We start from the raw sequence: 27,840 nt of genomic DNA, 5'->3' as shown, positions 1-27,840 counted from the left end.
TCCTTCTTTTCTCCTTCACCATCTTCTTTCCCTCCACTTTCCTTTTTCCCCTCTGCTCTCCCTTAACTCTTCCCATCTTATTCTTCCTTTTTTCTTCTTCCTTCTTTCCTCCTCTCGATTTTCTTCTCTCACCCCTTTTTTGTTCTTTTTCTTTCCTCAACTTTTTTCATCCTATATCCAGCCTCCTCTCCTTTTCTCTACTCTTATCCCATCTTTCTTCTCTTCTTCCTTTCTTTTTCTCTTCTTTTTCTTCTTGTTCTTGTTCTTATTGTTCTTCTTGTCCTCCTCCTCTTCCTCCTTCCTATGCCTCCCTTATGTTGTGATTAAACACATGGACCACCAAACCTGACTACAACCCCTTCTTCCTCACTCTTGCCTCCTCTTTTCCAAGAGCTCTTTCTTCCTCTCTTCTATTCACTCCTTTATCCTCATCCTGCTGGTATCCTTTACATTCCTCTTCCATCTTCTCTTCTTCCTCCTCTTCCATCCCTATTCCTTCCTCTTTCCTATTCTTTCATCCTTTTTCTTCAAAAATCCCATTCCCTGCTTCCATTCCCTTTTGTCCTTGTCCCTCTTGCCTTCTCTACCCTTTTCTGTCCTTTTCAGGCTGATTCCACTTTCTTTTCTCCTCTTTCTTCATCTCCATTTTCCCCTTTCACTCCTCTTTTCTTCTCCCTCCTCTTCCCTCCTACTCCCTCTTCCCTCATCTTCTTTTGTCATTTCTCTACTCTTTTCTCGACCCCATACTCTTTCCTCCCCTTCCCTGCCTTTCCACTTCCCTCCTAGTCTCTTCTTTCCTCTTCCCTTCTCTTCCCTCTTCTCTCCCCTTTAATGTCCCATGCTTGTTCCTCCTTCCTCTCTACTCTCCTTTTCACTCCTCCCCATCTCTCCCTGTATTTCTTCCTTCTCTTCCAACCCCTCCATTTTCTACTATTCTTCCCTCTTCTGTCCTCCCTCCTCTCACTTTTCTTATCTCTTCTTTCCTCTTCCCCCCTTTTCTTCCCACTTCGCCACTCTTTCCACAACCTCCTCTTCCATCATCCACTTTTCCTCCTCTAGTTTCTTTTTTATTTTCACACCCACTCTTCTTCCCTTCTCTTCCTTCTTCACTTGTTTTGACTCCTTCCCTCTCATACAATCTTCCTCCTCTTTCTTTCACCCACAGGTACTCTATTTCATCCTTCTTCTTCTCTCTCCTGTTTTCTCTTCCCTCCTTCTTCCTAATCAATCTTCTTCCTTTCTCTCTATTTGTTTATTGATCCTTATTGTCCTGCTTCCCTCTGTTTTTCTTCTCTTTTTTCCACGTTCTACCTCTTTGCTCTTCTCTCTTTCCTCCTGAATATTTCCCTCTATTTCTATATTTCTCTGCTTGCTACCTCTTTTTGACTACTTCCTCCTCTATCCTTCTAACTCCTCTCTCTTCTTCCTTCCTTTCCTGCCTTCTTTCACTTTTATCTTCTGTCCTCTTCCATCTTTCCTAGTGTTTCTCCCTCCTCTGTTCTCCTTTCTCTTCTTTCCATTCATTTCCCCTCAATCTTATTCCATATTCTCCCATCTACTTGCATCCTACCCCCTAAACACCCTTCCCCTTCATTCCTTACTCTGTCCTTTTCCCTTTTCTTCTCTCCTCTTGTCACCTTCCTCTTCTATCTCTGTCCACTTCATTCTGCCTTCTTTCTCTCATTCTTCACTTCCCTATTGTATTTCCCTTATCTTTTCTATTCTCTGTCTTCCTGCACGAACATCTCTTTGACTTCATTATATTCCCTACTCTTTTCTCTTCTCTCCTCCATCCTCTACCTCTTTTCTTTCTTTTCATTCTCTTGTTTTCTACTATTCCTTCTTCCTTTATCTGTCTTACTCCCTCCTCTTCCTTTCACCCTCCTCTGTCTCCAGTCCCAATAACTTTCTTCTCCTTCTTCCTCTTCCAACTTCATTCTTCTTTCTACTTAGGTTTTCCTCCACTTACCTCCACATACTTTCTTCTTTCCTCCTGTTCATTCCTACATCCTTCTCACATCTATTCCATATTCTTTCTTCTTCCCTCTATTATTTCCTCCCCTATTGCCATTTCCCTTCTTTTTCCTTATTTATTCGTTTTCTTCTCCCTATTACTTCATCTTTCCTCTTCTTTCCTTTCTACTCCCTCCTCTACTTACTACATCATTTCTCAATACTCCTCTTTCCTGTTTTTTCATTCTCTCTTCTCTTACCCCATTTCTTTGCTCCTTTTTCATCCTGCCTCCTCTTTCCTCTTGAATCCTTCCACTTCTTCCCCTCCCTACTATTTCTTTCCCCCTCCATTTTCTCTTCTTTCCTCTTCTCTCTTTCTCCCCACTAACCTCTTCCTCACCTCTTTTCAGACCTCCTTCTTCCTATTTATTCAACCTTTCTAGTCATTCTCCCTCTTCTTTCCTCTTTCTTTCCATCTGCTCTTTACTGATCTTCCTTCCTCCTCTGTCATATTCCTCCCTCATAGTCCTTCTTCCATCCTGCTAGGTCATCTTTCTTCTTTCCTACTCTTCCTTTGTCCCTCATCTTCACTTTTTCTTTGTATCACCCATGCCATCTTCTTTCATTCACCTCTTCCTCTTCTTTTTCTTCTTCCATCCTTTTTCCTCCTCCCTAGTCCCTCCTCTTCCCTCATATCTCCTTTTAACTCCCTTCTCTTTTCTTTCCTCCCCTTCATCCAATTACCTCTTTCATTTGCTTCTACCCTCCTCTTCCCTTCATCTGCCTCTTCTTTCCTTCTGTATTTTCTGCAATCTTCTTCATTCCTGATCATTCCTTCCTCTTCAACACTCCTCTCCTCCCTCCTTTTCCCCTCACTCCACTTGCCCAAACCCGTACCTTAACTACTCCCATTTCTCTCCCCTTCACTCCTCCCTACTTACATTTCCCTCTATTCTCCCTTTTCTATTTTACTCTCATTACACTTTTCCCCTCTTCCTTCCTTTACAGTCCTCTTTCCTCTTCCCTCCCCTTCCTTGCTCATCTTCCTCTTTCCTTCTCATCTGTCCTCACTCCTCTCTTACCTTCTTTCCTGCCTCCTCTCCCAACCTCTTTCTTATTAAACCAATATTTTTTCTCTTCCTTCCCTTTGTTCTCCATCCTTGAACCTCTTCCTTTCTCCCTCTACTTCCCCCCTTATCACCCCTGCTTTCCCTTGACCATCTCTAGTCCTTTCTCCTCTAACCTCCTTTTTCCTTTCTCAACTTCCCTCCATACTCTTTCCTCTTCTAACATTCCTCCTCCCTTTTTCCCCTCCTGCCTTCTCTTCCATATTGCCTCCTCTACCTGATTCTTTCTTACAATTTTCTCTTCTTCCCCCTCCTCTTCCTTGTTCTCTCTTCTTCTCCCCTCTTCCACATTATTCCCTCTTCCCTGCTCTCCTGTCCTCTGCCATCTTCCTTCCCCCCACATTCACTCTTTTCTCCAATATTGTCCTCCTTTCTTCTCCCTCCTCCCTATAATTTCCTCCTTCCTATTCCTTCTTATTTCTACCTTCCTGCTTTCTACTACATTCTCTTCCCTCTCTCATTTCTACTCCATCTAGACTGCCCCACTACCATCCTTAGTTCTCTTCCCTCCTCCCTTTCTTTTCCCAATCCTCTTTTTTCCTTCCTATATCTAATTCTTACTTCTATCATCAGAACTCCAACCTGTTTTCTCCTCCCACTTCGGAATCCTCTTTCTACTTCTATAATCCCTTGTATCTCTTCTCTTGTCTTCCCACCTTTTTATTCTTCCCTCATTCACCATCCTCCATTTCCATGCTCTCCTTGTTGCCTCTTCTCTCCTCCATTCTTTACTTTTCATTTTTCCTTCCCCTTCAGACATTCCTTATCTTCCTTCTACCACCTCTTTGCTCTTTGCACCTCTTTCTTCTTCCTTCTTCCATCCTTCCTTTTCTTTATCTCTATATCCCTCCTCCCTCCTATCACTTCTGGTTGTCCCCTCTTCTCTTTTGTCTTCTCACTCAGTTTCTCTCCTTATTCCTCTTTTCTCTTCCCTCCTCAGGTTTTGTGTTGTCACCTCCACCCTCCTTTTTCCACATTGCCCTTCTTCCCTCTTTCCATTTCTTTTCTCTTCCTTTCTCATCTTTCCTACCACCTCTTCATACCTTTAGTTTCTCTGTCTTTCCACCTCTACTCCAAGCCCCTCACTCCTTCTCCTATCTGTATTCCATTCTCTTCTTTCTTTTCTTTCCTCCATCTTCTTTCCTCCCTCATCTCTTCTCTTCCCTCTTAATTTCTATACCTACTTCCCTTTCACTCCATTTACTTCTGCAATCCTTTTTCCTTCTATTGCCTCATTGTTCCTCTTCTCTTCTTTCTCCTACTGCTCTTCCATCCTGTTTTCTTTCCTGTTATCTTCTTCCTTCCACAATCTGGTTCCATTCTTGCCTCTTCTTATTGCCTCTTCCTCCTCTTCCCTATTTCTTCTTCCCTCCTCTTCCCCCCCCCCGCTCTTACCTCATCCTTTCTCTTACCTTCCCTTCTCTGTTTTCCTTTCTGCTACCCACTTCCCTACTCTTCCCATTTCTCTCCTATTATCATGTCTTCACTACTCCTTCCACATAATTGCTCCCTCCTCTTCTTTCTTAAATATTCTCACCTTTTCCTTTCCCCTCCATGATCTTTTCTCCTTTTTGTTCTTCTCTAATCTGCACTCTACCCTCATTCCTGATTCTCTCCTCTTCCCACTTCCATCCTCATCCATACTCCATATTATTTCCTACTCCCTTTTCCTTCCTCTTATTTCCTCATCTTGGCTCTTTCCTTATTACTAAATTTTCCATTTCCCTTCTCTCCTCTCTTCCACATTCCCTCATATTTCTGCTTCTCTTTCCTCCATTCTCCTTCTTTTTCCATTTTCCCTCTACTTGTTTCTCATAGATCTTTCCTTCCATTTCCTATTTTCTCACCTTACACCTTTTATCTTCTTTCTGCCTTTCTCTCCTCTCCCCTCCTCTCAACTCCCCAATTCCTTTCTCTTCCATATTCCTTCCTCTTCATTCCCTTCCCTTTTCTTTCCTCTTGATTCATCCACCCCTTCCTTCCTATCTCTTCTCCCCTTATCTTCCCTCTTCTCTGATCTTGCCTCTTCTCTTCCTGTTCTACAACCCTCTTCTTTCTACCTTCCTAATTTACCTATCCCCTCCGTGTTTTTTTCTCTCCCACTTGCTCCTCTACCAACTCCTTTCCTCTTCTGTTCTCTAACTTCTTCCCTTTACTTCTCTTCTTCATTTTCTTTATTCTCCTCTTAAATGCTTCCCCTTTTTTGCTCTTCCATTGTCCCTGTTCCATCTTCATTGTCATCTCCACTCCCTGCTTCTCTTCCCAAGTCTTCTCCACTCCTGCCTTTAAACACCTCCATTTTTCCTTGCTCCTCCATTTTCTTTTACTCCTCCTTTAAATTCCTTTTCTCCCTTCTCTTTTCGTTTGTCTCTCATCTTCCCTTCTTGTTCCTATTTCCTACTCCCCATTTCCTCTCCTTTCCAATGTACTCTTTCATTCTGTCCCTCATCTCTCCTCTTCCCCCATCCTTCCCCTTACCATTTGCTCTTCTTCTCTTCCTCCTATTTTCAATTAATTTATCTTCCCCTTCCTCTCTTTCCTCACATCTTTCTTTTTCTCATATTCCCTCCTCAATCCTCTTCCCACCTATACCCTTGTTCCTCTTTCCTCATTTTTTTTCTCTCATCTTCTCTCTGTCCTCTTTCCTCTGCTTGCCTCCTGCTTCTTCTCTAATCCTTCCTCTTCCCCTTACTTCTTCCAGCCTCATCCTTTTTGATTCTTCTTCTCTCCAATTCCCTTCACTCTCCCCTCTTCTTTCCTCTTCCCTCTTTTTCCCAATTCTATCCTATATCTTCTTTAATCCTATTCTCTATTCCCTCCTCTTGTCTTCCTTCTACACTCCTGATTCCTTTCAAACACCTTTTGTCTCCACACTCCACTCCACTCTTCCCTTCTATTCACAACTCTGGTGTGGGACAATTGTCTGTATTCTGTTAATTATATTTTAAATAAATGCTGATTGGTCAGTAGCCAGGCAGGATATATAGACAGAACAACCAGAAAGGAAGTAGAGGTGGGTCAATGAGAACAGGATATGTCTGGGAAGAGGAAAGCTTGGTCCACAGTCCTGACCTGATCACAGAAGATGCAAGATGTGACTGCCCACTGAATAAGGTACTAAGCCATATGGCTAACACAAAAAAGAATAATGGCTAATAATTGGCTATGTAAGTTACAAGAGTTAATAAGAAGCCTGAGCTAATGGGCCAATTAGCTTAAAACTAATGTAGACCTCTCTGTGATTTCTTTGGGACTTAATGATTGCAGGAACTGGGAAGGAAAGAAACCCAGACAACACAACTCCTCCTTTCTACTTCCTTCTTTCTCTTTCATCCTCTAGCCACTTATATATGCCCTCCTCTTCCTTCTGCCTCCTTCCAGTTCCCTGCTATTTTCTCCTTTTCACTCATCTTTGTCTTCTCTCTTCTCTTCATTTTCTTTCTTGCTTCTTACCTTCTCCTATTCCCTCATCTTCCCTTCATCTTCCTCTTGCCTCCCCATCCTATTCCCTCATCTTGCTTATCACTTTCTTTTCCATCTCCTCTCTGCTCTCTTTAAATCTCTTGTCTTTTCTGCCATCTTCCATCCTTCTTCCCATTCCTTTTACTCTCCCCCTTTGTATTTTTCCTTCCAGCTGCCCTTTTCTTTCCTCCTCTTTCTTATTTCTACTTCTCTCCCTTCCTACTTCTGTCTTCTTCTCTTTTCCTTCTATCTTCCTCTTCTTTTTTCTGCCTTCTAAATCCCCTTTTCCTCCTTACTACTCTTCAACCCTGCATTTTCTTATTTTCTCCTCTTAGCTCTTTTTTCTTCTACACCCTTCCCTCTTCCTTCTCTCTTCTTCTCTACACTTCTCACCTCCCACTTCTCCCTTCATCACTCATGTTCCTGCACCCTCCTCCTCAATACACCCTCCTCCTCTCTCCTCTCTTCTCTTCATCCCTTTCTCTCTCCTCTTGTGCTTTCCCTTTACTCTCTTTTAGATCTTATTTCCTCATTCCCACTCCCTTTCTTCTATTCTCCATCCTTTCCCCATTCTTTCTCTTTGAGCCTCCCTCCTATTTCATCAGCCCTCTTCTTGCCCCCTTCATCTGCATTCTTCTTTCTCCCCCCTCTCTTCTCCATCATCTTCACTTCACCCTCCTCTTCCCTCATCTCTTTTCTAATCGCCTTCTTTCACTTACCACTTCTTCCTGTTTCTCTTCCCTCCCTCGCATTCCTGTCCCCTTCTCTTCCCTCCATCTCTCTTTCCTTTCATTCCTTCATCCTCACTCTATACTGTACTCCTCTTCCCTCCTTCTTTCTCCTCCTCTTATATCAGCTTCCTTCTTGATTCTTTTTTTTTCTTTTGGTCTTTTACCCTCTTTCTAATTTTTTCATTTTATTTTCTTTCTGTCTACTATCCTCTATTTTCCCCTTTCCAATCCTTCATTCTTACATCCTCTTCCCTGCTTCTCTTCCCTCTTGCTGGTCTTCTCCTTTTCCTACTTTCCCCTACTCCTTCCTCTTAAATACTTTTCCATTTTCTTCCTTCTTCTCTTCTCCCCTTTGTATTCTTTTCTCCTCTTCCTGCTTTTCTACTTCTCTTTCCCCACTTTTATCCCTCCTCTTTTCTCTTCTACAATTTTTGTAGGTCCTATTACCTATTCTTTTGTCTTGCCTCCACTTCAATATCCCTCCTCATCCCTCCTTTCTCCTCTCCCATTTCCTCTTCTTTTTTCCATGACTTTCCTATTTCCTTCTCTTACCTCTTCTACACTCTTTTCCACTGCTCTTCCTCCTCATCTCATTTACCATCCCATCTCATTCCTCTTTTTGTTATTCTCACCTCTTCTTCCCCTTCTCAGTAATATCAGCTTCTCTTCCCTCTCTCTCCTGCTAACATCCCTTTTCCGTGCTTCCTCTTACTGTCTTTCTCTTCTATCTTCCTTTCTTTTACCTTCACCCAACCATTCCTCTTCCCTTCTCCATCTGCTTTCCTCCTCCATCCACTTCCTCTTCCCTCTACATTCTCTTTGTTTTTTTCCTATTCCTTCTTTTTCCACGTTCCCTCATCTTCACTCCTTCCATCTCATACATTCTCCTCCTTACCTCCATCCTTCGCATTTCTTCCTGTTCTTCCCTCCTCTCTCCTCTACCTTATTCTGTCCTCTTCCCTACACTCTTGACTGCCTTCTTTCCTTTTCCATTTTCTAACCTCTTTCTGATTCCCCCTCAATCTTCCTCTAACCCTACTCTTCTGACCTTTTTCCTCCTGTCTTCTTTCTTCTTCCTCTCCAACCCTCTGTTCTTATTTTTCCTACATCCTCTTTGATTCTTCTTTCCTTTTATATACTTCCTCTCTTCTCTTCAGTCTTCTTATCTTTTTTGATCTTCCATATTCCCTCCTCCATCCTCTTCCCTTCTATCTCTACTTATTTTTCATTTGTCTACTCTTCCATATTCCTTCCATTCTATTTCCTCCTCCTTCTTTCTCCCTCCTCTTCACTGCTCTGTCCACTTCCCTACCTGGCTCTCTTCCCTTCTCTCTTATGTTCCTTCACCCCACCACTTCCCTCCATCCACATCAATTTTTACTTTTCATCCCTCCTCTCTAGTCTTTTCTCCCTACTCTTTTCTCCTGCCCTTTCCACTTCTGCCACCTCTTCTGTCCTCTATTCTCCCTTGTACTGCCTCTTACTCCCTTATATTCTCCTTTCCCTCTTAAATCCTCTTCCTTTCTCTCCTTCATTATCTTCTCTTCCCTCATCTGTCACTTTCCCTCCTCCTTCTCATTCCCTTTTACCCTTTCTTTTCTCTCCCCCTCCTCTTTTCTACTCTTCTAGACTCTCTCCCTTATCTTGTTCCCACCTATTCCCTCTTCCCTTCTGTGCTTTCTCCCTCTTCCTCCACTTTCTTTCTCCATCCTCTTTTCTTCTTCCTCCACATTCATCCTCCATCATCACTGCTATTCTCTCTTTCCTCTTCCCTCCATTCAGCCTCTCTCCACTTCTCTCCTCCTTACTCTTCCCTACTTTCTCCATTCCCTCCAATTCCTGCTCTCTTTTCTCTCCCCCACTTTCCTGCTTCCTGTTACCTCCTCTTCCCTCTTCTCTCTTCACTTCTCATAGCTCTTACATCATTTTCCCTCCTTCCCTCTCTTTTCTCACCCCTTCTGTCTTCACTCCCATGTCTTTCCCCTGTTGTCCTCCCTCATACTTCCCTTCCAAACTTTCTTCCACTTCCTTCATCTCCCTTCATTCACATTTCTCTTGTTTTCTTTTGCCTCCTTGTTCTACACCACTCCTGTAGCCTCCTCCCACTACTTCCACCTTCTATTTTCCTATCTTTCTCCTTCTTCTCCTTTCCTTCTCCCTTTTCCCCATTTCCCTCCTCCTCTCACTATCTCCTTTCCTGATTTTCCTTCATGTTTCTTCTTCAATCACTCTCATCTTATCCATCAGCTCTGCCCTCCTCTGTCCTCATCACTTCTCCCTCCACTTGCCTTTTTTGCTCCTCTTTTCTCTCCCTACTATTTCCTCTTGCTCTTCCCTCCTTTTCCTCTTCTCATGACTTCCATGCTTCATCCTTCCTTTTCTTGCTTATTTCCTCCCTCTTGTTCTTTCTTCCTTTCTCTTGCATATTTCCTCCCCTCCCCTCAGTCTCCACTTGCATATTTTTCATCATTCATCTTCTTATTTCATCTTTCCTCTTCCCTCATATTCCCTCCACTTATCTCTTCTCCTTCCCCTTCCCTTTTTCCTCCTCTTCCCTATACTATCAGGTTCTCTCCTCTTCCCTCTCAACTTTTCTTTCCCTATCAATTGACTTAACTCCTTTACACTTCTCTTCCATATTTCAACCTCTTCTCCATCCTTTCTCTTCTCTCTTCTTTTCTTCTCAAATATCCTGCTCTATTCACCTCTCTCCTGTTCCCTTCTCCATCCCCTTCTCTCTTATCTTTTTATTTATTTTATTTTATTTTAATTTTTTTATTGAAAAAAAATTTTCTGCTTCCTCCCCGCCTCCCATTTCCCTCCCACTCCTCCCGCCCCTGTCCCCCTTCCCCCACTCCTCTTCTCCTCCCTCTCCAGTAACAAGAGCAGTCAGGGTTCCCTAACCTGTGGAAAGTCCAAGGTCCCCCTCCCTCCATCCAGGTCTAGGAAGGTGAACATCCAAAATGTCTAGTCTCCCACAAAGCCAGAACATGAAGTAGGATCAAAACCCCATGCCATTGTCCTTGGCCTCTCGTCAGCTCTCATTGTCCGCCATGTTCAGAGAGTCCGGTTTTATCCCATGCATTTCAGTCACAGTCCAGCTGGCCTTGGTGATCTTCCAATCGATCAGCCCCACTGTCTCAGTGGGTGGGTGCACCCCTCGTGGTCCTGACTTCCTTGTTCATGTTCTCCCTCCTTCTGCTCATCATTAGGACCTTGGGAGCTCAGTCCGGTGCTCCAGTGTCGGTCTCTGTCTCAATCTGCATCCATCACTAGATGAAGGTTCTATGGTGATATGCAAGATATTCATCAGTATGGTTATAGGATAGGTTCATTTCAGGTTCCCTATCCTCAGGTTTCCAAGGAACTAACTGGGGACATTGCCCTGGGCACCTGGTAGCCACTCCAAGTTCAAGTCTTTTGCCAACCCTTAGGTGGCTCCCTTAACTAAGATATGAGTTTCCCTGCTCCCCTATCCAACCTTCCTTTATCCCCAATCATCCCGTTTCCCCCAGTTTCCCTCATCCTCTCCTTCACACTTTTCTCTCCCCATCTCCCCTCACCCCCATCCCACCCCACCCCCAAGATTCCAATTTTTTGCCCAGCAATCTTATCTATTTCCCATAGCCAGGAGGATAACTATATGTTTTTCCTTGGGTTTACCCTCTTGTTTAGCTTCATTAGGATCACAAATTATAGACTCAGTGGCCCCTATCCATGGCTAGAAACCAATTATGAGTGAGTACATCCCATGATCTTCTTTTTGGGTCTGGGTTACCTCACTCAGGATAGTATTTTCTATTTCCATCCATTTGCATGCAAAATTAGAGAAGTCATTTTTTTTAGCACAGAATAGTACTCTAATGTGTATATATTCCACACTTTCTTCATCCATTCTTCCATTGAAGGACATCTAGGTTGCTTCCAGGTTCCGGCTATTACAAATAATGCTGCTATGAACATAGTTGGACAAATGCTTTTGTCATATGATAGGGCATCTTTTGGGTATATTCCCAAGAGTGCTATTGCTGGGTCCAGGGGTAGGTTGATCCCAATTTTTCTGAGAAACCGCCACACTGACTTCCAAAGTGGTTTCACAAGTTTGCATTCCCACCAGCATTGGATGAGGGTATTCCCTTTCTCCACAACCTCTCCAGCAAAGGCTATCCTTGGTGTTTTTGATTTTAGCCATTCTGACAGGTGTAAGATGATATCTCAAAGTTGTTTTGATTTGCATTTCTCTGATCGCTAAGGAGGTTGAGCATGACCTTAAGTATCTTTTGGCCATTTTAACTTCTTCTGTTGAGAATTCTCTGTTCAGTTCAGTGCCCCATTTTTTAATTGGGTTAATTATCATTTTAACGTCTACTTTCTTGATTTCTTTATATATTTTGGAGATCAGACCTTTGTCTGTTGCGGGGTTGGTGAAGATCTTCTCCCAGTCAGTAGGCTGCCGTTTTGTCTTAATGACAGCGTCCTTTGCTTTTCAGAAGCTTCTCAGTTTCAGGAGGTCCCATTTATTCAATGTTGCCCTTAATGTCTGTGCTGCTGAGGTTGTACATAGGAAGTGATCTCCTGTGCCCATATGTTGTAGGGTACTTCCCATTTTCTCTTCTATCAGGTTCAGTGTGTTCAGATTGATATTGAGGTCTTTGATCCATTTGGGCTTGAGTTTTGTGCATGGTGATAGATACGGGTCTATTTATATTCTTCTACAGGTTGACATTGAGTTGTGCCAGCACCATTTGTTGAAGATGCTTTCTTTCTTCCATTGTATACTTTTAGATCCTTTATCGAAAATGAGGTGTTCATAGGTTTGTGGGTTAAAATCCTGGTCTTCTATACGATTCCATTGGTCGACTTCTCTGTTTTTATGCCAGTACCAAGCTGTTTTTATTAATGTAGCTCTGTAATGGAGTTTGAAGTCAGGAATGGTAATGCCTCCAGATGATCATTTATTGTATAAGATTGTTTTGGCTATCCTGGCTTTTTTGTTTTCCCATATAAAGTTGATTATTGTCCTCTCAAGGTCTGTGACAAATTTTGATTGGACCTTGATGCGGATTGCATTGAATCTATTAATTGCCTTTGGTAGAATTGCCATTTTTACTATGTTGATCCTCCCAATCCAAGAGCAAGGGAGATCCTTCCATTTTCTGGTATCCTCTTCAATTTCTTTCTTCAATGCCTTAAAGTTCTTGTCAAATAGATCTTTCACTTCCTTGGTTAGAGGTACCCCAAGATATTTTATGCTGTTTGTGGCTATCGTGAAAGGTGATGATTCTCTTATTTCTCTCTCTGTTTCCATATCCTTTGTGTATAAGAGGGCGACTGAGTTTTTGGAGTTTATCTTGTATCCTGCCACATTACTAAAGGTGTTTATCAGCTGTAGGAGTTCTTTGGTGGAGTTTTTGGGGTCGCTTAAGTACACTATCATATCATCTGCAAATAATGCAAGTTTAATTCTTCCTTTCCAATTCGAATCCTCTTTATCCCCTTATGTTGTCTTATTGCTATTTCTAAAACTTCAAGAACTATATTGAAGTGGTATGGAGAGAGTGGACAGCCTTGGCGTGTTCCTGATTTTAGTGGGATGGCTTTAAGTTTCTCTCCATTTAATTTGATGTTAACTGTCGGCTTGCTGTAAATAGCTTTAATTATATTTAGGTATGACCCTTGTATCCTTAATCTCTCCAAGACTTTTATCATAAAGGGATGTTGAATTTTGTCAAATGCTTTTTCAGCATCTAATGAAACGATCATATGGTTTTTTTCTTTCAGTTTATTTATATGATGGATTACATTGATAGATTTGTGTACGTTAAACCAGCCCTGCATCTCTGGGATGAAGCCTACTTGATCATAATGGATAAATTTTCTAATGTGTTCTTGGATTCAGTTTGCCAGTATTTTGTTGAGGATTTTTGCGTTGATGTTCATAAGTGAGATTGGCCTGTAATTCTCTTTCTTGGTTGAGTCTTTGTGTGGTTTTGGTATCAGAGTTACTGTAGCTTCATAAAAGGAATTTGGCAATGACTCTTCTGTTTCTATATTGTGAAATACATTTAGGAGTATAGGTATTAGGTCTTCTTGGAAGTTCTGGTAGAATTCCGCATTGAAACCATCTGGTCCTCGACTTTTTTTGGAAGGGAGGTTTTTGATAACAGCTTCTAATTCTTCACGACTCATGTGTCTATTTAGGTTGTTCACCTGATCCTGGTTTAACTTTAGTATATGGTATTTATCTAAAAACGTGTACATTTCTTTAACATTTTCCAGTTTTGTGGCATACAGGCTTTTGTAGTAAGATCTAATGATTCTCTGAATTTCCTCTGTGTCTGTGGTTATGTCCCCCTTTTCATTTCTGATCTTATTAATTTGCAAATTCTCTCTCTGCCGTTTGATTAGTTTGGATAAGGGTTTATCAATCTTGTTGATTTTCTCCAGGAACCAGCTTTTTGTTTCATCGATTCTTTCAATTGTTTTCTGTGTTTCTATTTTGTTGATTTCAGCCCTCAGTTTGATTATTTCCATTCTTCTACTCCTCCTAGGTGAGTCTGCTTCTTTTTTTCCAGAGCTTTCAAGTGGGCTGTTAAGTCTCCAATGTGTGCTTTCTCTGTTTTCTTTAAGTGGGCACTTAGTGCTATGAACTTTCCTCTCAGGACTGCTTTCATAGTGTCCCATACTTTTGAGTATGTTGTTTCTTTATTTTCATTGAATTCAAGGAAGACTTTAATTTCTTTCTTTATTTCTTCCTTAATCCAGGTATGGTTCAGTAGCTCATTGTTCAGTTTCCATGAGATTGTAGGCTTTCTGGGGGTAGCATTGTGGCTGAATTCTAGCTTTAATCCATGGTTATCTGATAAGATACAGGTGGTTACTAATATTTTTTTGTAACTGTGGATGTTTGCTTTGTTACCGAGTATGTGGTCAATTTTCGAGAAGGTTCCATGAGCTACAGAGAAGAAGGTTTATTCTTTCCTATTTGGGTGGAATATTCTATAGATGTCTGTTAAGTCCATTTGATTCATTACCTCCATTAATTCTCTTGTTTCTCTGTTAGTTTTCTGTCTAATTGACCTGTCCATTGGTGAGAGAAGAGTGTTAAAGTCTCCTACTATTAATGTGTGCGGTTTGATGGCTGTCTTGAGTTTTAGCAATGCTTCTTTTACATATGTGGGAATTTTTATATTAGGGGCGTAGATATTCAGGATTGAGACTTCATATTGGTGAATTGTTCCTGTTATGAGTAGAAAATGTCCCTCTCCATCTCTTCTCACTGATTTAAGTTTGAAGTCAACTTTGTTAGAAATTAGTATGGCCACACCTGCTTGTTTCCTAGGTCCATTTGTTTGATAAGCCTTATCCCAACCCTTTACTTTGAGTAGGTTCCTGTCTTTGTGGTTGAGGTGTGTTTCTTGTAAAAAGCAGAATGTTGGATCCTTTTTTCGTATCCAATCTCTTAGTCTGTGCCTCTTTATAGGTGAGTTGATTCCATTGACATTAAGTGATATTAATGACCAGTGGTTGTTAACTCCGGTCACTTTTTTAGTAGTAGATTTTGTGTGTTTCCCTTCTTTGAGTTGCGCTGGTGAAGGGTCTCTAGATGTCTGAGTTATTGTGGTCATTGTTGGACTCCTTGGTTAGTGATTTTCCTTCTATTACTTTCTGTAAGGCTGGATTTGTGGCTACGTATTGTTTAAATTTGTTTTTATCCTGGAAAATTTTGTTTTCTCCATTCATAGTGAACGAAAGCTTGGCTGGGTATAGCAGTCTGGGCTCTCATCCACGGTCTCTTAGTTTCTGCAGTACATCTATCCAGGACCTTCTGCCTTTCATGGTTTCCATAGAGAAGTCAGGTGTAAGTCTGATTGGTTTACCTTTATAAGTAACTTGGCCTTTTTCTTTTCAGCTCTTAATATTCTTTCTTTGTTCTGTATGCTTTGTGTTTTGATTATTATATGGTGAGGGGATGTTTTTTTTTTTTGATCCAGCCTATTTGGTGTTCTGTATGCTTTTTGAGCCTTCATAGGTATATCTTTCTTTAGGTTGGGAAAGTTTCCTCTATAATTTTATTAAATATATTTTCTGGACCGTTGAGCTGTGCTTCTTCTTCTTCTACTCCTATTATTCTTAGGTTTGGTATTTTTATGGTGTCCCATATTTCTTGAATGTTTTGTGATGAGAGTTTGTTGGCCTTGCTGTTTTCTTTGATCAGCGTGTTTATTTTCTCTATGGTATCTTCAGAATCTGAGATTCTTTCTTCTATCTCTTGTATTCTGTTGGTTATGCTTGTTTCTGTAGTCTCTATTCGTTTTCCTAGATTTTCCCTGTCCAGCCGGCCTTCTGTTTGTGTTTTCTTCTTTGCCTCCATTTCAGTTTTCAAGTCTTGAACTGTTTCCATTATCTGTTTGATTGTTTTCCCTTGGTTTCCTAGGGTATCATTTAATGATTTACTCAATTCTTCAAACTTTCTGTTATACTTCCCATCCATTTCCATAAGGGCATTTTTTACATGCTGTTTAAGGGCGTCAATCACTTTCATAAAGTCAATTTTTTCTACTTCTTCATGATTAAGGTGTTCATGTCATCCTGTTGTGAGGTCACTGGTTTCTGGTGGTTTCATATTGTTTTTCAGATTGTTGGGTGAATTCTTGCATTGGCGCCTTCCCATCTCTTCCTCTGAATGCTCTCCTATGGGTCTTCTTTTACAGGATCAGGTCTTCTTGCCTACTGATGTACCTTCCCAGTGATTGCACTCCCCAGTGATGGCTCTCCTGGTGCTCCAGTGATGTCTCTCCTGGTGCCAATATCAGATCTCCGTGCCTAATGATGGCTCTCCTGGTGCCGAGATTAGCTCTCCGTGTTGGTTGTGTAGTTCATAAACAAAGTGCCTACCTTGCTTGGTGCAGACAGGCCAGAGTAACAAAGGGACTCCTACCCATCTGCTTGCCCTGAGGATTCACCCCCAGTGCCCAGACAGGCTGAGCAGGGTGGTGTTATGTGCCCAAAGAGGGAAGGAAGCAGAAGGAAGAAGGGTTCTGGATGCAAGCTGGGTGGGATAGGAAGAGAGAGGCAGTATGCGGGGGGTAGAGTCCCTGCAGGAAGCCCCGGAAGTATGGGGGGGATGAGGAACTTCTGAGTTCCCTGTCCCGGGCTGCTGCCGCGGGTCACAAACTCACCCCAATGATGGCTCTCCTGGTGCCGAGATCAGATCTCCGTGCTGGTTGGGTAGTTCATAAACAAAGCGCCTACCTTGCTTGGTGCAGGCAGGCCAGTGAAACAAAGGAACTCCCGCCTGCCTGTTTGCCCTGAGGATTCGCCCCCAGCGCCCAGACAGGCTGAGCAGGGTGGTGTTATGTGCCCAAAGAGGGAAGGGGGCAGAAGGGAGGAGGGTTCTGGATGCAAGCTGGGTGTGATAGGAAGAGAGAGGCAGTATGTGGGGAGTAGATTCCCTGCAGGGAGCCCAGGAAGTATGGGTGGGAAGAGGAAATTCTGAGTTCCCTGTCCTGGGCTGCTGCTGCGGGTCACCTCTCTTATCTTCTTTTCCTTTTTCCTTCTCGCTTTTCCTTTCTTCCTCCATCCTCTTTACTCTTCCTCTTCCCACTCCTTCACTGTTCTCTCTGTTTCTTTGATCCTACTCTTATCTCATGCCTCTTTTCCCTCCTCTTTCTTCCTCCCTCTTCTTCGTTCTTGCTTCCTTTTACTTCTGACCTTTTTTTCCTGTTTATTCTTCTACTATACTCTTCCATCTTCCCTCCATTTTTCACTTGTGTGCTATTCACTCTTCCTTACTCTTCCCTCCCCCTCTTTCTTTCTCTTTTTTTCCTATTCCCTCTTCCTTGCTCCTTGCTCCACCAACACTTTCCTTATCATTCTTCTTCCTTCATTTTTCTCTTTTCTATGGCCTCTTCCCTCCCTTTCCCTTTGCCACTTCTTCCCGCTTTTCCCCTCCCTCCCCTTTCCTCTTCCGTCCTCTTTACCCATTGTTACTCTTCTTTCTTCTTTCCTCTTCACTTGTAGACACTTTTATATTAACTTCTTCTTCCCTCCACATCCATCATCCTTCCTCTTTTCTCTTCCCTTGCTTTTCCTCCTCCCTCACTGTTCAACTCCCCTCTTTCTTTTCTTTCTTTCATCCTCTACCATGCTCTTCTCCTCTCCCTCACCATTCTACCTTCCTCTTCCATCCTCTTTCCTTTTTTTCTTCCTCATTCTTATCCTCTCTTTCTTCTTTTCCTCTATTCATTCCTTACCTCCTCTTCCCCCTTTCCCTCCTTACTCTACCCCTTACTTCACTAGCTTATCCTCTCTTCTACACTCTTCCCTTGACTCTCTTCTCTTTCTCCTCATCTTCTACCCTCATTTTCCCTTTCCCCACTCTTCCCTCATGTTCCACTTCCTGTTTCAGTCCTCTTCCATCCTCTTTCACATTTTCCATTCTCCCATCTATTCACCATTTCCTCCCATTTCCTTCCTTATCCCTAAACTTTCCTTCTCATTTCTCTTTAATCTTCACTGCTTTTTCTGGATCTCTCCCTTTCCTCTTCTTCCTGTATTTCTTTTTCTTCCTTATTTTCCATTATCATCTCTATTCCCCCATTTTCCTATTCTTCAGTCATCTTCCCATTCCTTCCTCTATTCTCCTCTCTCCTTTGCTACCCTTCTTTAACTATTTTCCATTTCCCTTCTTTTTCATGCTCCCTCACCTTTCCTCCTCCATTCTCTTACCTCCCCCTTTCTCTTTACACTATTCTCCACTCCCTACTTTCATCCTCTAATCTCTTCTCTTCTTCCTCTCAATAGCTTTCCTTTTTCCTTCTCTTCCTTCTTTCCTCTTCACACCTTCTCACTCCTCTTCCCTCATCCTTCTTCTTTCCTTCTCATCCCTACTAAAGCCCTCTTCCTTTTCCTTCCTCTTCTATTCCTGCCCTGTCCTCTTTTCTTTTCCCTCTGCCCTCTTTAGTCCCATCTTCCCTATTCCTTTTTCTACAATATTCTCCTCCATTCCCTCAAATGCTCCTTTCCCTAGTTCTTTCTTCCCTGTTCTTTGCTTCACATTCCTCTATCATCCTCTTCTCTCCTCCCTTTCCTTCCCTCCTTCATTCTCTTCCCTCATTTTTATCCTTTCCCTGTACTTCCTTTTTCCACTTTCCTCTTTTTCTCAACTCTTCTATCATATATTGTCTTTTCTTCATTTCTTTATTTCTTCTCTCCCCTTCTTCCTAACCATTATCCCTCTCAACCCTTCTCTTCTCTCTCCTCTTTCTTCCTCTCTCCTCTTCCCTCCTTTCTTTTCATCTATCTTCCCTACTTTTTCCTACTTCCTCCTCTTCCATTTTCTCTTCTACTTTTCTTCCCTCTTCATTCCTCATCCCTGATCCCTGTTCATCGCCTCTTTCCTTTTGCTTCTTGCCTCCTCTTTCATCCTTTTCCTTTACCACATTTCCTCTTCCCCCTATTCCCTTCACCCTCCTCTTCCCTCTTTTTTCATCTCTCTCCTCTTCCACCCACACTTCTTTTCACAATTTCTCTTTCTTCTTTCCTCTTTACCCCTCTTCCCCGTTCTTCCCTCCTACCTCTTATTTATTTCTTCCTTCTCTTCCTTTTGTTCTCCTTTTCCTTCTGTCTGAATCAAACCTCCCTGACCTTTTCTCTTGACTCTTCTTTTCAATTACCTCATCTTCCTTCCACTTCACTCATCCCTACCCTTTTCTCTTCTCTTACCTCCTCTGCCCTCTTTCCTTTTCATGATTTCACCTTCCTTTCTCCTTGTCGTCTCTCTTCTTTGCTCCCTCTTATTCCTTATTTTCTTTCCCCTACTGCTCCTCTTCACTCTTCATCCCTCTTAACTATTCTTCCCTCTTCTCTCTTCCCCTCTTCCTCTTCTATCTTCTCCTCTTCCCCCTTCCTGTACCCATCCATATACTTAGTCTTCCTTCTTGTCATTCACTCTTTTGTCATTTATCTTCTTTTACCTTTTCCTTTATATTCTTTTTCCTCATCTTCTTTATTCCCTCCTCTTGTCCACCCTTCCTCTTATCTGTTACCTCATCTTTTCCTTCTTCATTACTCTCTCATCTTTCCTAATCCACAGGCTTCCTTCTTCTTTCCTCTTTCCCTCTTATTTACTTATCTTCCTCCATCCTATTCCCCTTCTTTATTCCCCATTGCTCTTCTTCCACCCTCATCATCTTTAACATTCTTCCCACTTTACATTTTTTCTCTTTTCTTCTCCATTTATTACCCTCTCCCCTACCCCTTTCTCATCAATCTTCTTCCCTTTTTTGTTGAGCTCTACATTTTTCTCTGCTCCCCTCCCTGTGACTCCCCTCCCACCTTCAACCCTCCATCAAGGTCTCTATGTCCCCAATTTACTCAGGAGATATTGTTGTTTTCTACTTTCTGGTTCTCATGTAGATTAGATCTCTATGCAAGTCTCTCTTGGTGTCCTCATTGTTGTCTAAGATCTCTGGGATTGTGATTTGTGGGCTGGGTTTCTTTGCTTTATGTTTAAAAACCACCTTTGAGTGAGTACATATAATTGTCTTTCTCTGTCTGGGTTACCTCACTCAAGATAACGTTGTCTAGCTCCATCCATTTCGCCGCAATATTCAAGAAGTTGTTATTTTTTCTGCTGTGTAGTACTCCATTGTATAAATGTATCACATTTTCCTTATCCATTCTTCAAATCGAGGGGCATTTAGGTTGTTTCCAGATTCTGGCTATGGCATAAAATGGTGCTATGAACATAGGTGAGCACATATCCTTGTGGCATGAATAAGCATCCTTTGGATATATATCCAAAAGTGGTATTACTGGGACTTGAGGAAGTTTGTTTTCTAATTCTCAGGGTTATTGTAGCCTCATAAAAAGAGTTTGGCAATGTTCCCTTTCTTTCTATTGTATGGAATAATTTGGGGAATGTTTCTATTAGTTATTGTTTGAGAATCTTGCAGAATTCTGAGCTGAATCCATGTGGTCCTCAGTGTTTTTTTTTGTGTGTGTGTGTGTGTGGGGGGGGAGACTTTTGATCACTGTTTCTATTACTTATGCAGTTATAGGTGTTTTTACTTTGTCTATCTTGTTTTGATTTAATTTTAGTAAGTGATATTTATCCAGAAAGTTGTCCATTTCCTTTAAGTTTTCCAATTTTGTGGAGTGCAGGTTTTCGAAATATGACCCAATGATCCTCTGGATTTCCTCCATGTCTGTTGTTATGTTCCCCTTTTCATTTCTGATTTTGGTAATTTGGATATTCTCTCTGCCTTTTGGTTAGTTTGGATAAAGCTTTGTTTATTTTGTTGTGTTACTCCAAGAACCAACTCTTTTTCTCATTGATTCTTTGTATTGTTTTCTTTGTTTCTTTTTTGTTGATTTCAGCTTTCAATTTGATTATTTCTTGCCCTCTGATTTCTTAGGTGAGTTTGCATCTTCTTCTAAAGTTTTCAAATGTTCTGTTAATTCACTTGCTGCATTCTTCCAGCTTCTTTATGTAGGCATTTAATGCTATGAACTTTTCTATTAACACTGCTTTCATGTGTCATATAAATTTGGGTATGTTGTGTGGTCATTTCCATTGAATATTAGGAAGTCTTTAATTTCTCCCATTATTTATTCCTTCACCCATTGATGATTCAGATGAGCATTGTTTCATTTCCATGTGTTTGTGGGTTTTCTGGAATTAGTGTTGCTGTTGACTTTTTGTTTTAAACCATTATGATCTGATAAGGTACATTGGGTTATTCAATTTTTTTTATTTGTTGAGGTTTGTTTAGTTACGGTGTATGTGGTCAGTTTTTGAGAAGGTTCCATAAGGTGCTGAGAAGAAGGTATATTCCTTTTTATTTTTATTTTTCCATTCAAAAATTTTCACTTCCTCTCCTCCTCCCATTCTCCTGCTGATCCCTCCCTCCTTCTCCTCCCTTCTCCTCCAGTCTTAAGAGAGGGCAGGGTACCCTGCCCTGTGGGAAGTCCAAGGCCCTACCCCCTCCATCCAGGCTTAGGAAGGTGTGCATCCAAATAGACTAGGGTCCCAAAAAAGCCAGAACATGCAGTAGAAATGAGTCCTAGTGTCCTTATCAATGGCTTCTCAGTATATTCTTTTCTGTTTATATGGCATATTCTATAGATTTTGGTTAAGTCCATTTGAATCATAGCATCTGTTAGTTCTCTTATTTCTCTGTTCATTTTTTGTCTGACTGACCTGTCCAGTGGTGAGAGAGGAGGGTTTAAGTCTCCCACTATAAGGGTATGGGGTTTAATGTATGATTTAAGCTTTAGAAATGTTCCTTTTACATATGAGGGTGCCCTTGTATTTGGGGGAATACTTGTTCAGTATTGAGATTTCATCTTGATGAATTTTTTCTTTGGCTAGAATGAAAAGACCTTCTTGTCTCTTTTGACTGATTTTAGCTTGAGGTCTGTTTTGTTAGATATTAGGATAGCTACAGTTGTTTGTTTCTTAGGTCCATTTGATTGGAATATTTTTCCTAACTCTTTACTCTGAGAATATGTCTGTCTTTGAGGTTGAGGTGTGTTTCTTATATGCAGAAGATGGATGGATTCTGTTTTCATATCCAATCTGCTAGCCTGTGCCTTTTTATAGGTGAGTTGAGTCCATTTATATTAAGGGATATTAATGGTCAGTGATTACTGTCTCTTGTTATTTTAGTATTTATTGTTTGTGATGTTAATTTGTGTATTTTACCTTCTCTAGAATTTGCTGCTTTGAGACTATCAATTGTCTGTGTTTTTGTTGATGTAGCCAACTTCCTTGGTTTGGAGTTTTCCTTCTAGTATGTTGTGTAGGGCTGTTTGTCTAAGAATTGGCTAAATCCAGTTTTGTCATGGAATATCTTGTTTTGCTCTTCCATGGGGATTGAAAGTTTTGCTGGGTATAGTAGTCTGGGCTGGCAGCCATGGTCTCTTAATGCCTGCATAATGCTTGACCATGACCTTCTGGTTTTCATTGTCTCCAATGAAAAGTCAGGTGTAATTCTGATAGGTCTACCTTTATATGTTACTTGGCCTTTTTTTTACTCTGTATGTTTAGTGCTTTGATTATTATTTTGTGAGGGTAACTTTTTTGGATCCAATGTATTTGGTTTCCTGTAAGTTTCTTGTATCTTTATAGGCATGTCTTTCTTTAGGTTAGGAATGTTTTCTTCTATGATTTTGTTAAATATATTTTCTGTGCCTTTGAGCTTTACTTCTTCTAATTCTTGTATACCTATTATTCTTGGGTTTGGCATTTTAATGGTGTCCCATATTTCTTGGATACTTTAAGTTAAGCTTTTGTTACATTCAATGTTTTCTTTGACTGACTAGACTATTTTGTCTATTGTATTGTCATTGTTTGAGGTTCTGTCTTCCATCTCTTGTATTCTATGTTCATGCTTTTGTTTCTAGTTCCTGATTGTTTTCTCATGATTTCTGTTTTTATAATTCCCTCTGCTTGTGTTTTCTTTATTGTCTCTGTTTCAGTTTTCAAGTCTTGAATAGTTTCTTTCATATGTTGGATCTCTTTTTCTTTGTTTTCTTTAACGTATTTTTTGATGTCTTCTAACATTATTTTTTGTCTTTTCCTCCATTGCTTTGAGTAGATTTCTCATTTCTTGTTTAAGAGTTTCAAACATCTCCAGAGGTTATTTTTTAGGTCATTTTCTTCTGCTTCAGGTATATTTGGTTGTTCAATTCTTGCTGTTTTAGGGTCTTTAGTGTTTTACTGGTGTCATGTTCCTCTTAGTGGTGCTACATGTGTTCTTAGCATTTCTTTTTTCTTTTCTTTTATAACTGATTTTTACTGAGCTCTACATTTTTCTTTGCTCCCCTCCCTGCCACTTTCTTTCCACCTTCAATCCTCCACCAAGGTCTCTATGTTCCCAATTTACTCAGGAGATATTGTTGTTTTCTACTTTCTGGTTCTCATGTAGATTAGATCTCTATGCAAGTCTCTCTTGGTGTCCTCATTGTTGTCTAAGATCTCTGGGATTGTGATTTGTGGGCTGGGTTTCTTTGCTTTATGTTTAAAAACCACCTTTGAGTGAGTACATATAATTGTCTTTCTCTTTCTGGGTTACCTCACTCAAGATAACGTTGTCTAGCTCCATCCATTTCCCCACAAAATTCAAGATGTTGTTATTTTTTCTGCTGTGTAGTACTCCATTGTATAAATGTACCCCATTTTCCTTATCCATTCTTCAAATCGAGGGGCATTTAGGTTGTTTCCAGATTCTGGCTATGGCATAAAATGGTGCTATGAACATAGGTGAGCACATGTCCTTGTGGCATGAATGAGCATCCTTTGGGTATATATCCAAAAGTGGTATTACTGGGTCTTGAGAAAGGTTGTTTCCTAATTTTCTGAGAAATTGACACACTGACATCGAAAAATTTTGTACCCCCTTGCATTCCTACCAACAATGCAGAAGTGTTCCCTTTTCCCCACAACCTCTCCAGCATAAGTTGTCATCAGTGTTTTTGATCTTGGTCATTCTTACAGGAGTAAGATGGAATCTCAGAGGTGTTTTGATTTGCATCTCTCTGATTACTAAAGATGTTGAACATTTCCTTAAGTGCCTTTCATCCATTTTAGATTCCTCTGTTGAGAGTTCTCTGTTTAGGTCTGTACTCCATTTTTTATTGGGTTATTTGTTCTTTTGATGACAAATTCCTGGAGTTCTTTGTGTAATTTGGAGATCAGACCTCTGTCTGATGTGGGGTTAATGAAGATCTTTCCTCATTCTGTAGCCTGTCATCTTGTCTTGTTGACTGTGTCCTTTGCTTTACAAAAGCTTTTCAGTTTCAGGAGGTCCCATTTATTAATTGTTTCTCTCAGTGTCTATGCTGCTGGGGTTATATTTAGGAAGTGGTCTTCTGTGCCAATGTGTTCAAGCACACTTCCCACTTTCTCTTCTATAAGGTTCAATGTATTTGGCTTTATGTTGAGGTCTTTGATCCATTTTGACTTGACTTGAGTTTTGTGCATGGTGATAGATATGGGTCTATTTTCATTCTTCTACATGTTGATATCCAGTTATGCCAATACTACTTGCTAAATGTGCTTTCGTTTTTACATTTAATAGTTTTTGCTTCTGTTAAAAATCAGGTGTTTGAAGATGTGTAGATTGATATCCAGGTCTTCTATTCAGTTCCAAAGGTCCTCCTGTCTGTTCTAATCATCTTTTATTCTAATAGGTGTGGTTGTGGCTTTCAGTGATTTTTTTGATTAATCTTCTTGGTGCCATTAAATCCAAGACTCAGTTGTTCCTCATGGTACAGTTAGTGCCACAGTTCTTGTTATCCCTCTGGTCACTCCGTGTTCCTGGATGTCAGCAAGCACTCCCAGGATTTACTCCACTCCCTTGAAGTTTGCTGTCTCAGGCCTGCTCTAGCCTAGGTTGTCAGCTTTGACCTGTTTCTGCAAATCCTGGTCTGTATCCACTCAAGCAGAGGTCCCTAGCTGGGAGTTGGTTCTGCAAAGGTCTCTGGCTCCATCTACTCCCTTGGAGTTCCAGGCTTGGGTGCCCACAGACCCACAGATGATCTGGCTCAGGCTTGCTCCCTCAGAGGTCCTAGACTCATGCTTAGACCAATAGAAGTTTCTGGTTCCTGTCTATTCCCTTTGACTCACCAGTCCAAAGCCCAGTCCCAAAGAGTTCCTGGCTCAAGCCTATTCCCTCTGAGGTCTTAGACTCATGCCTTGCACCTCAGAGATCTCTGGTTCCTGCCTACACTCTTGGAGGTCCCAGATTCATGCCAAGACCCACAGGGGACCTGGTTCAGGCCTAGTTCCTCAGAAGTCCTAGGCTGACTCCCAGACTCACAGGGTTCCTGGCTTAGGTCTACTCCCGTGAGGTCCCAGATTCATGACTGGACCCTCAGTGGTCTCTATCTCTGTCTCACTCAGTCAGCAGTTGCTCACGTGTACCTGTTTCTGCAGAATTCCTTGTCTCAGATCTACTCTGGCCCAGGTTGTTGGCTCAACACTGATATGCCAATGTCCCTGAAGTGGATTTTCTCCCCCTCCTGGGGAGCTTGCTTCCTCAGTCCCACTCTGGTTTAGGTCCCCTCCTTCCTCTCTTTATATAAACCCTCATTTCCCTTTCAACCTCTTATTTCCTCCTCCATTCAGCCTCCATCCTACGTCTACTTCTCTCCTTCCTTCCCATCCTCTCTTCTCTTATCTTTCCTCTTCTGCCCTCCCTCCTTCATCTTTTCTCTTCCATGTTGTTCTCTTCTCTTTCTTTCAATTCTTTCCTATTGCCTCTACTTCCATTGTCACTGTATTACTTCATCTTTTCTCTTCTCTCCTTCCTTTCACCCTCACCTTCTGACCTCCTCTTTTCTTCCTCCCTTTCCCTCTTCCTTCTCTTACCTACTTTCTTCTCCCTCTATTCCTTGCCCTTCCTGATCCTTCCTATTCCTGCTTCCTCTCCTTCTCCTCTCCTTTCCAATTCTCTCCTCTCTTTTATTCCCATATTCCTTTTTCTTATTCTTCATTTCTTATCATTTTTCTTACTCATCCCTCCTCCTCACTATGTCCTCATCTCTTCCTATGACTCTTCCCTCCTCCCCCTCTTTCCTATTTTTTCTCATTCTGCAAGAGTCCTGTACTTTCCTCTTCCCTCATCTTTTCTTCCTCTTTCGTCCCTATTCCTTCCTTTTTCTTGCCCCTTCCCTTCTCTTCCCTATTCCCTCACTTTTCCTTTCCTTCCTCTTTTCTTTTTACAACATCCTCTCCATAATTCTATCCTCTTACCTCCTTTATCCTTATTTTTTTTATTTTTATAGAGCTCTACACTTTCCTCTGCTCCCTTCCCTGCCTCTCTGCTCCCCTTGAACCCTCTGCCAAAGTCACCATCCTCCCAGTTTACTCAGAAGATCTTATCTTTTTCTACTTCCCAAGTAGATTAGATCTATGTATGTCTGTCTGTCTTAGGGTCCTCATTAACTCCTCTTCCCTTTTCTGTCCTCCTCAGTCTTCTTCAATTTGCTGCCTTATCTTCCATTTCCCTCCTCTTTTGTCTTGTCTCTTTCCCTCTTCCTTTTTCATTCCTCTTTCCTTTGCCCTCCCTTTTCCTCTCACTCACTCTTCCCTGATCTTCCTTTGTCCTTTCTCTTCTCTCCTCCTTTATTCATCCCATCCTCTTTCATCCACTTCCCTCTGCCTCCCTCTTCCTTCTAACTTTCTTCCCCCTGTTGCTTCTTCCCTTCTCTTCCCTCTTCTCTCCTCTTTAATGTCTCCTGCTTGTTCTTCCTTTTCATTCACTCTCCTTTTAATTCTCTTCTTCTAGTATTTTCCTTTACTTCACTTTCATATTCCCTTATTTTCTATTATTCTTCCCTGTTCAACTCTCTCTCCTTTTCATTTTATTCTCCTTTCCCTCCTCATCTGTCCCCATTTTGTCCAACTTCCCCACTGTTTCCCCATTGTACCCTTTAATCCTCTCCTTTCTCCTCATCTACTGTCTTTTCTATGTTCCCTCTCTTACTTACTCCTTTTCCTTTTCCCCTCTTGTAGCCTCATTACCCATCATACACCTCCCCTCCTCTTTTCTCTACCCTCAACTATCTTATTCCATTCTTTTACCCCTCTTGACTTTCTTCTCTTCCCTTCTCTTTCTGAATCCCTCCTTTTTCTTTCTGTCTTTTCTTTCATCACATCTCCTTGTCCTGTGTCCCTATTCCTTCCTTCACTTTCCTTTTGTTCTATCACTTGGCTCTTGCCTGTTGTTTTTTCCTTCTCATTACTTCGTCTCCATTTTTTTTTAATATTTCTGTCTTTGTTCCCACTCCTTCAATCCTTCCTGTTTACTTCTACCTACTCATTCCTCTTTCTTGTTTCTGCCTTTTCTTGCCTCCCTTCTCTTTCCACTTTTCTCCTCTTGCAACTTCCCTAGTGTTCCTCCTTCTCTCCCTCCTCTGTGGCCCTCCTTCTTCTTTCCATTCATTTCCCTTCCCTCTTAATCCATGTTCTCTCAACTTCTTCCCTCCTACCCCCTCCACACTTGTTCCTTTTTCCTACTCCTTCCTCTTCCCTTTTCTTCTCTCCTCTCTTCATTTTCCTCTTCTTTCCTCTGTCTGCTTCTTTCCTCCTTTCTTTTATCTCTCCTTTATGCTTTGGCTCAAATATCCTTTATGTTCCTCCCCCTTTTCCTTCACCCTCCACTTTTCTACCGCTTTTCCTTCTCTATTCTCTCTTCTTCCTTTCTCAATCCACTTCCATCCTCTTTTCTCTTTTTACTTCCTTGCTTTCTCCTCCCCCTCCTCCTTTCTCTTCCTCATTGCCTCCTCTTCTTTTCACTCTCTTCTATTTCCAGTCCTAACAATTTTCTCCTCCTCCTTCTTCTTCCCTCTTTATTTCTCTTTCTAATGCATTTTTCCTCCACTTACCTCTTCATACTTCCCTCTCTCCTCCTGTTCATTCCTCCATCCAATTCCTTCACCCTTCTTTCACCTCCTGTCTTCTTCTCTGTTCTTCCTTCCTTGTCTGGCTTACCTCCTCCATAATCTTTTTTCATCTCTCCTCCATCTTCTTCACTCTGTTCTTCCTCATTCTTCAT

General features: G+C 41.5%; 1 protein-coding gene across 1 annotated transcript; it reads right to left on the bottom strand.

Annotated features, from left to right (window-relative positions):
- Window positions 1–166: 166 nt before the first annotated feature.
- On the bottom strand, window positions 167–27,840 carry LOC130867523 (uncharacterized). Its single transcript, XM_057759562.1, has 9 exons — window positions 27,777–27,840; window positions 8,322–8,366; window positions 8,169–8,206; window positions 7,576–7,649; window positions 6,987–7,049; window positions 5,918–5,985; window positions 3,859–3,971; window positions 1,391–1,477; window positions 167–259 (listed from the first exon to the last, which is right to left on the bottom strand). The coding sequence occupies exons 1-9, from the start codon at window positions 27,838–27,840 to the stop codon at window positions 167–169; spliced, it is 645 nt and encodes a 214-aa protein (XP_057615545.1).

Source organism: Chionomys nivalis, chromosome X (assembly GCF_950005125.1).
Source record: "Chionomys nivalis chromosome X, mChiNiv1.1, whole genome shotgun sequence".
Classification (NCBI taxonomy): Eukaryota; Metazoa; Chordata; class Mammalia; order Rodentia; family Cricetidae; genus Chionomys; species Chionomys nivalis.
Note: the sequence above shows the minus strand (reverse complement) of the source record. Positions and strands in the feature narration are given on the sequence as shown.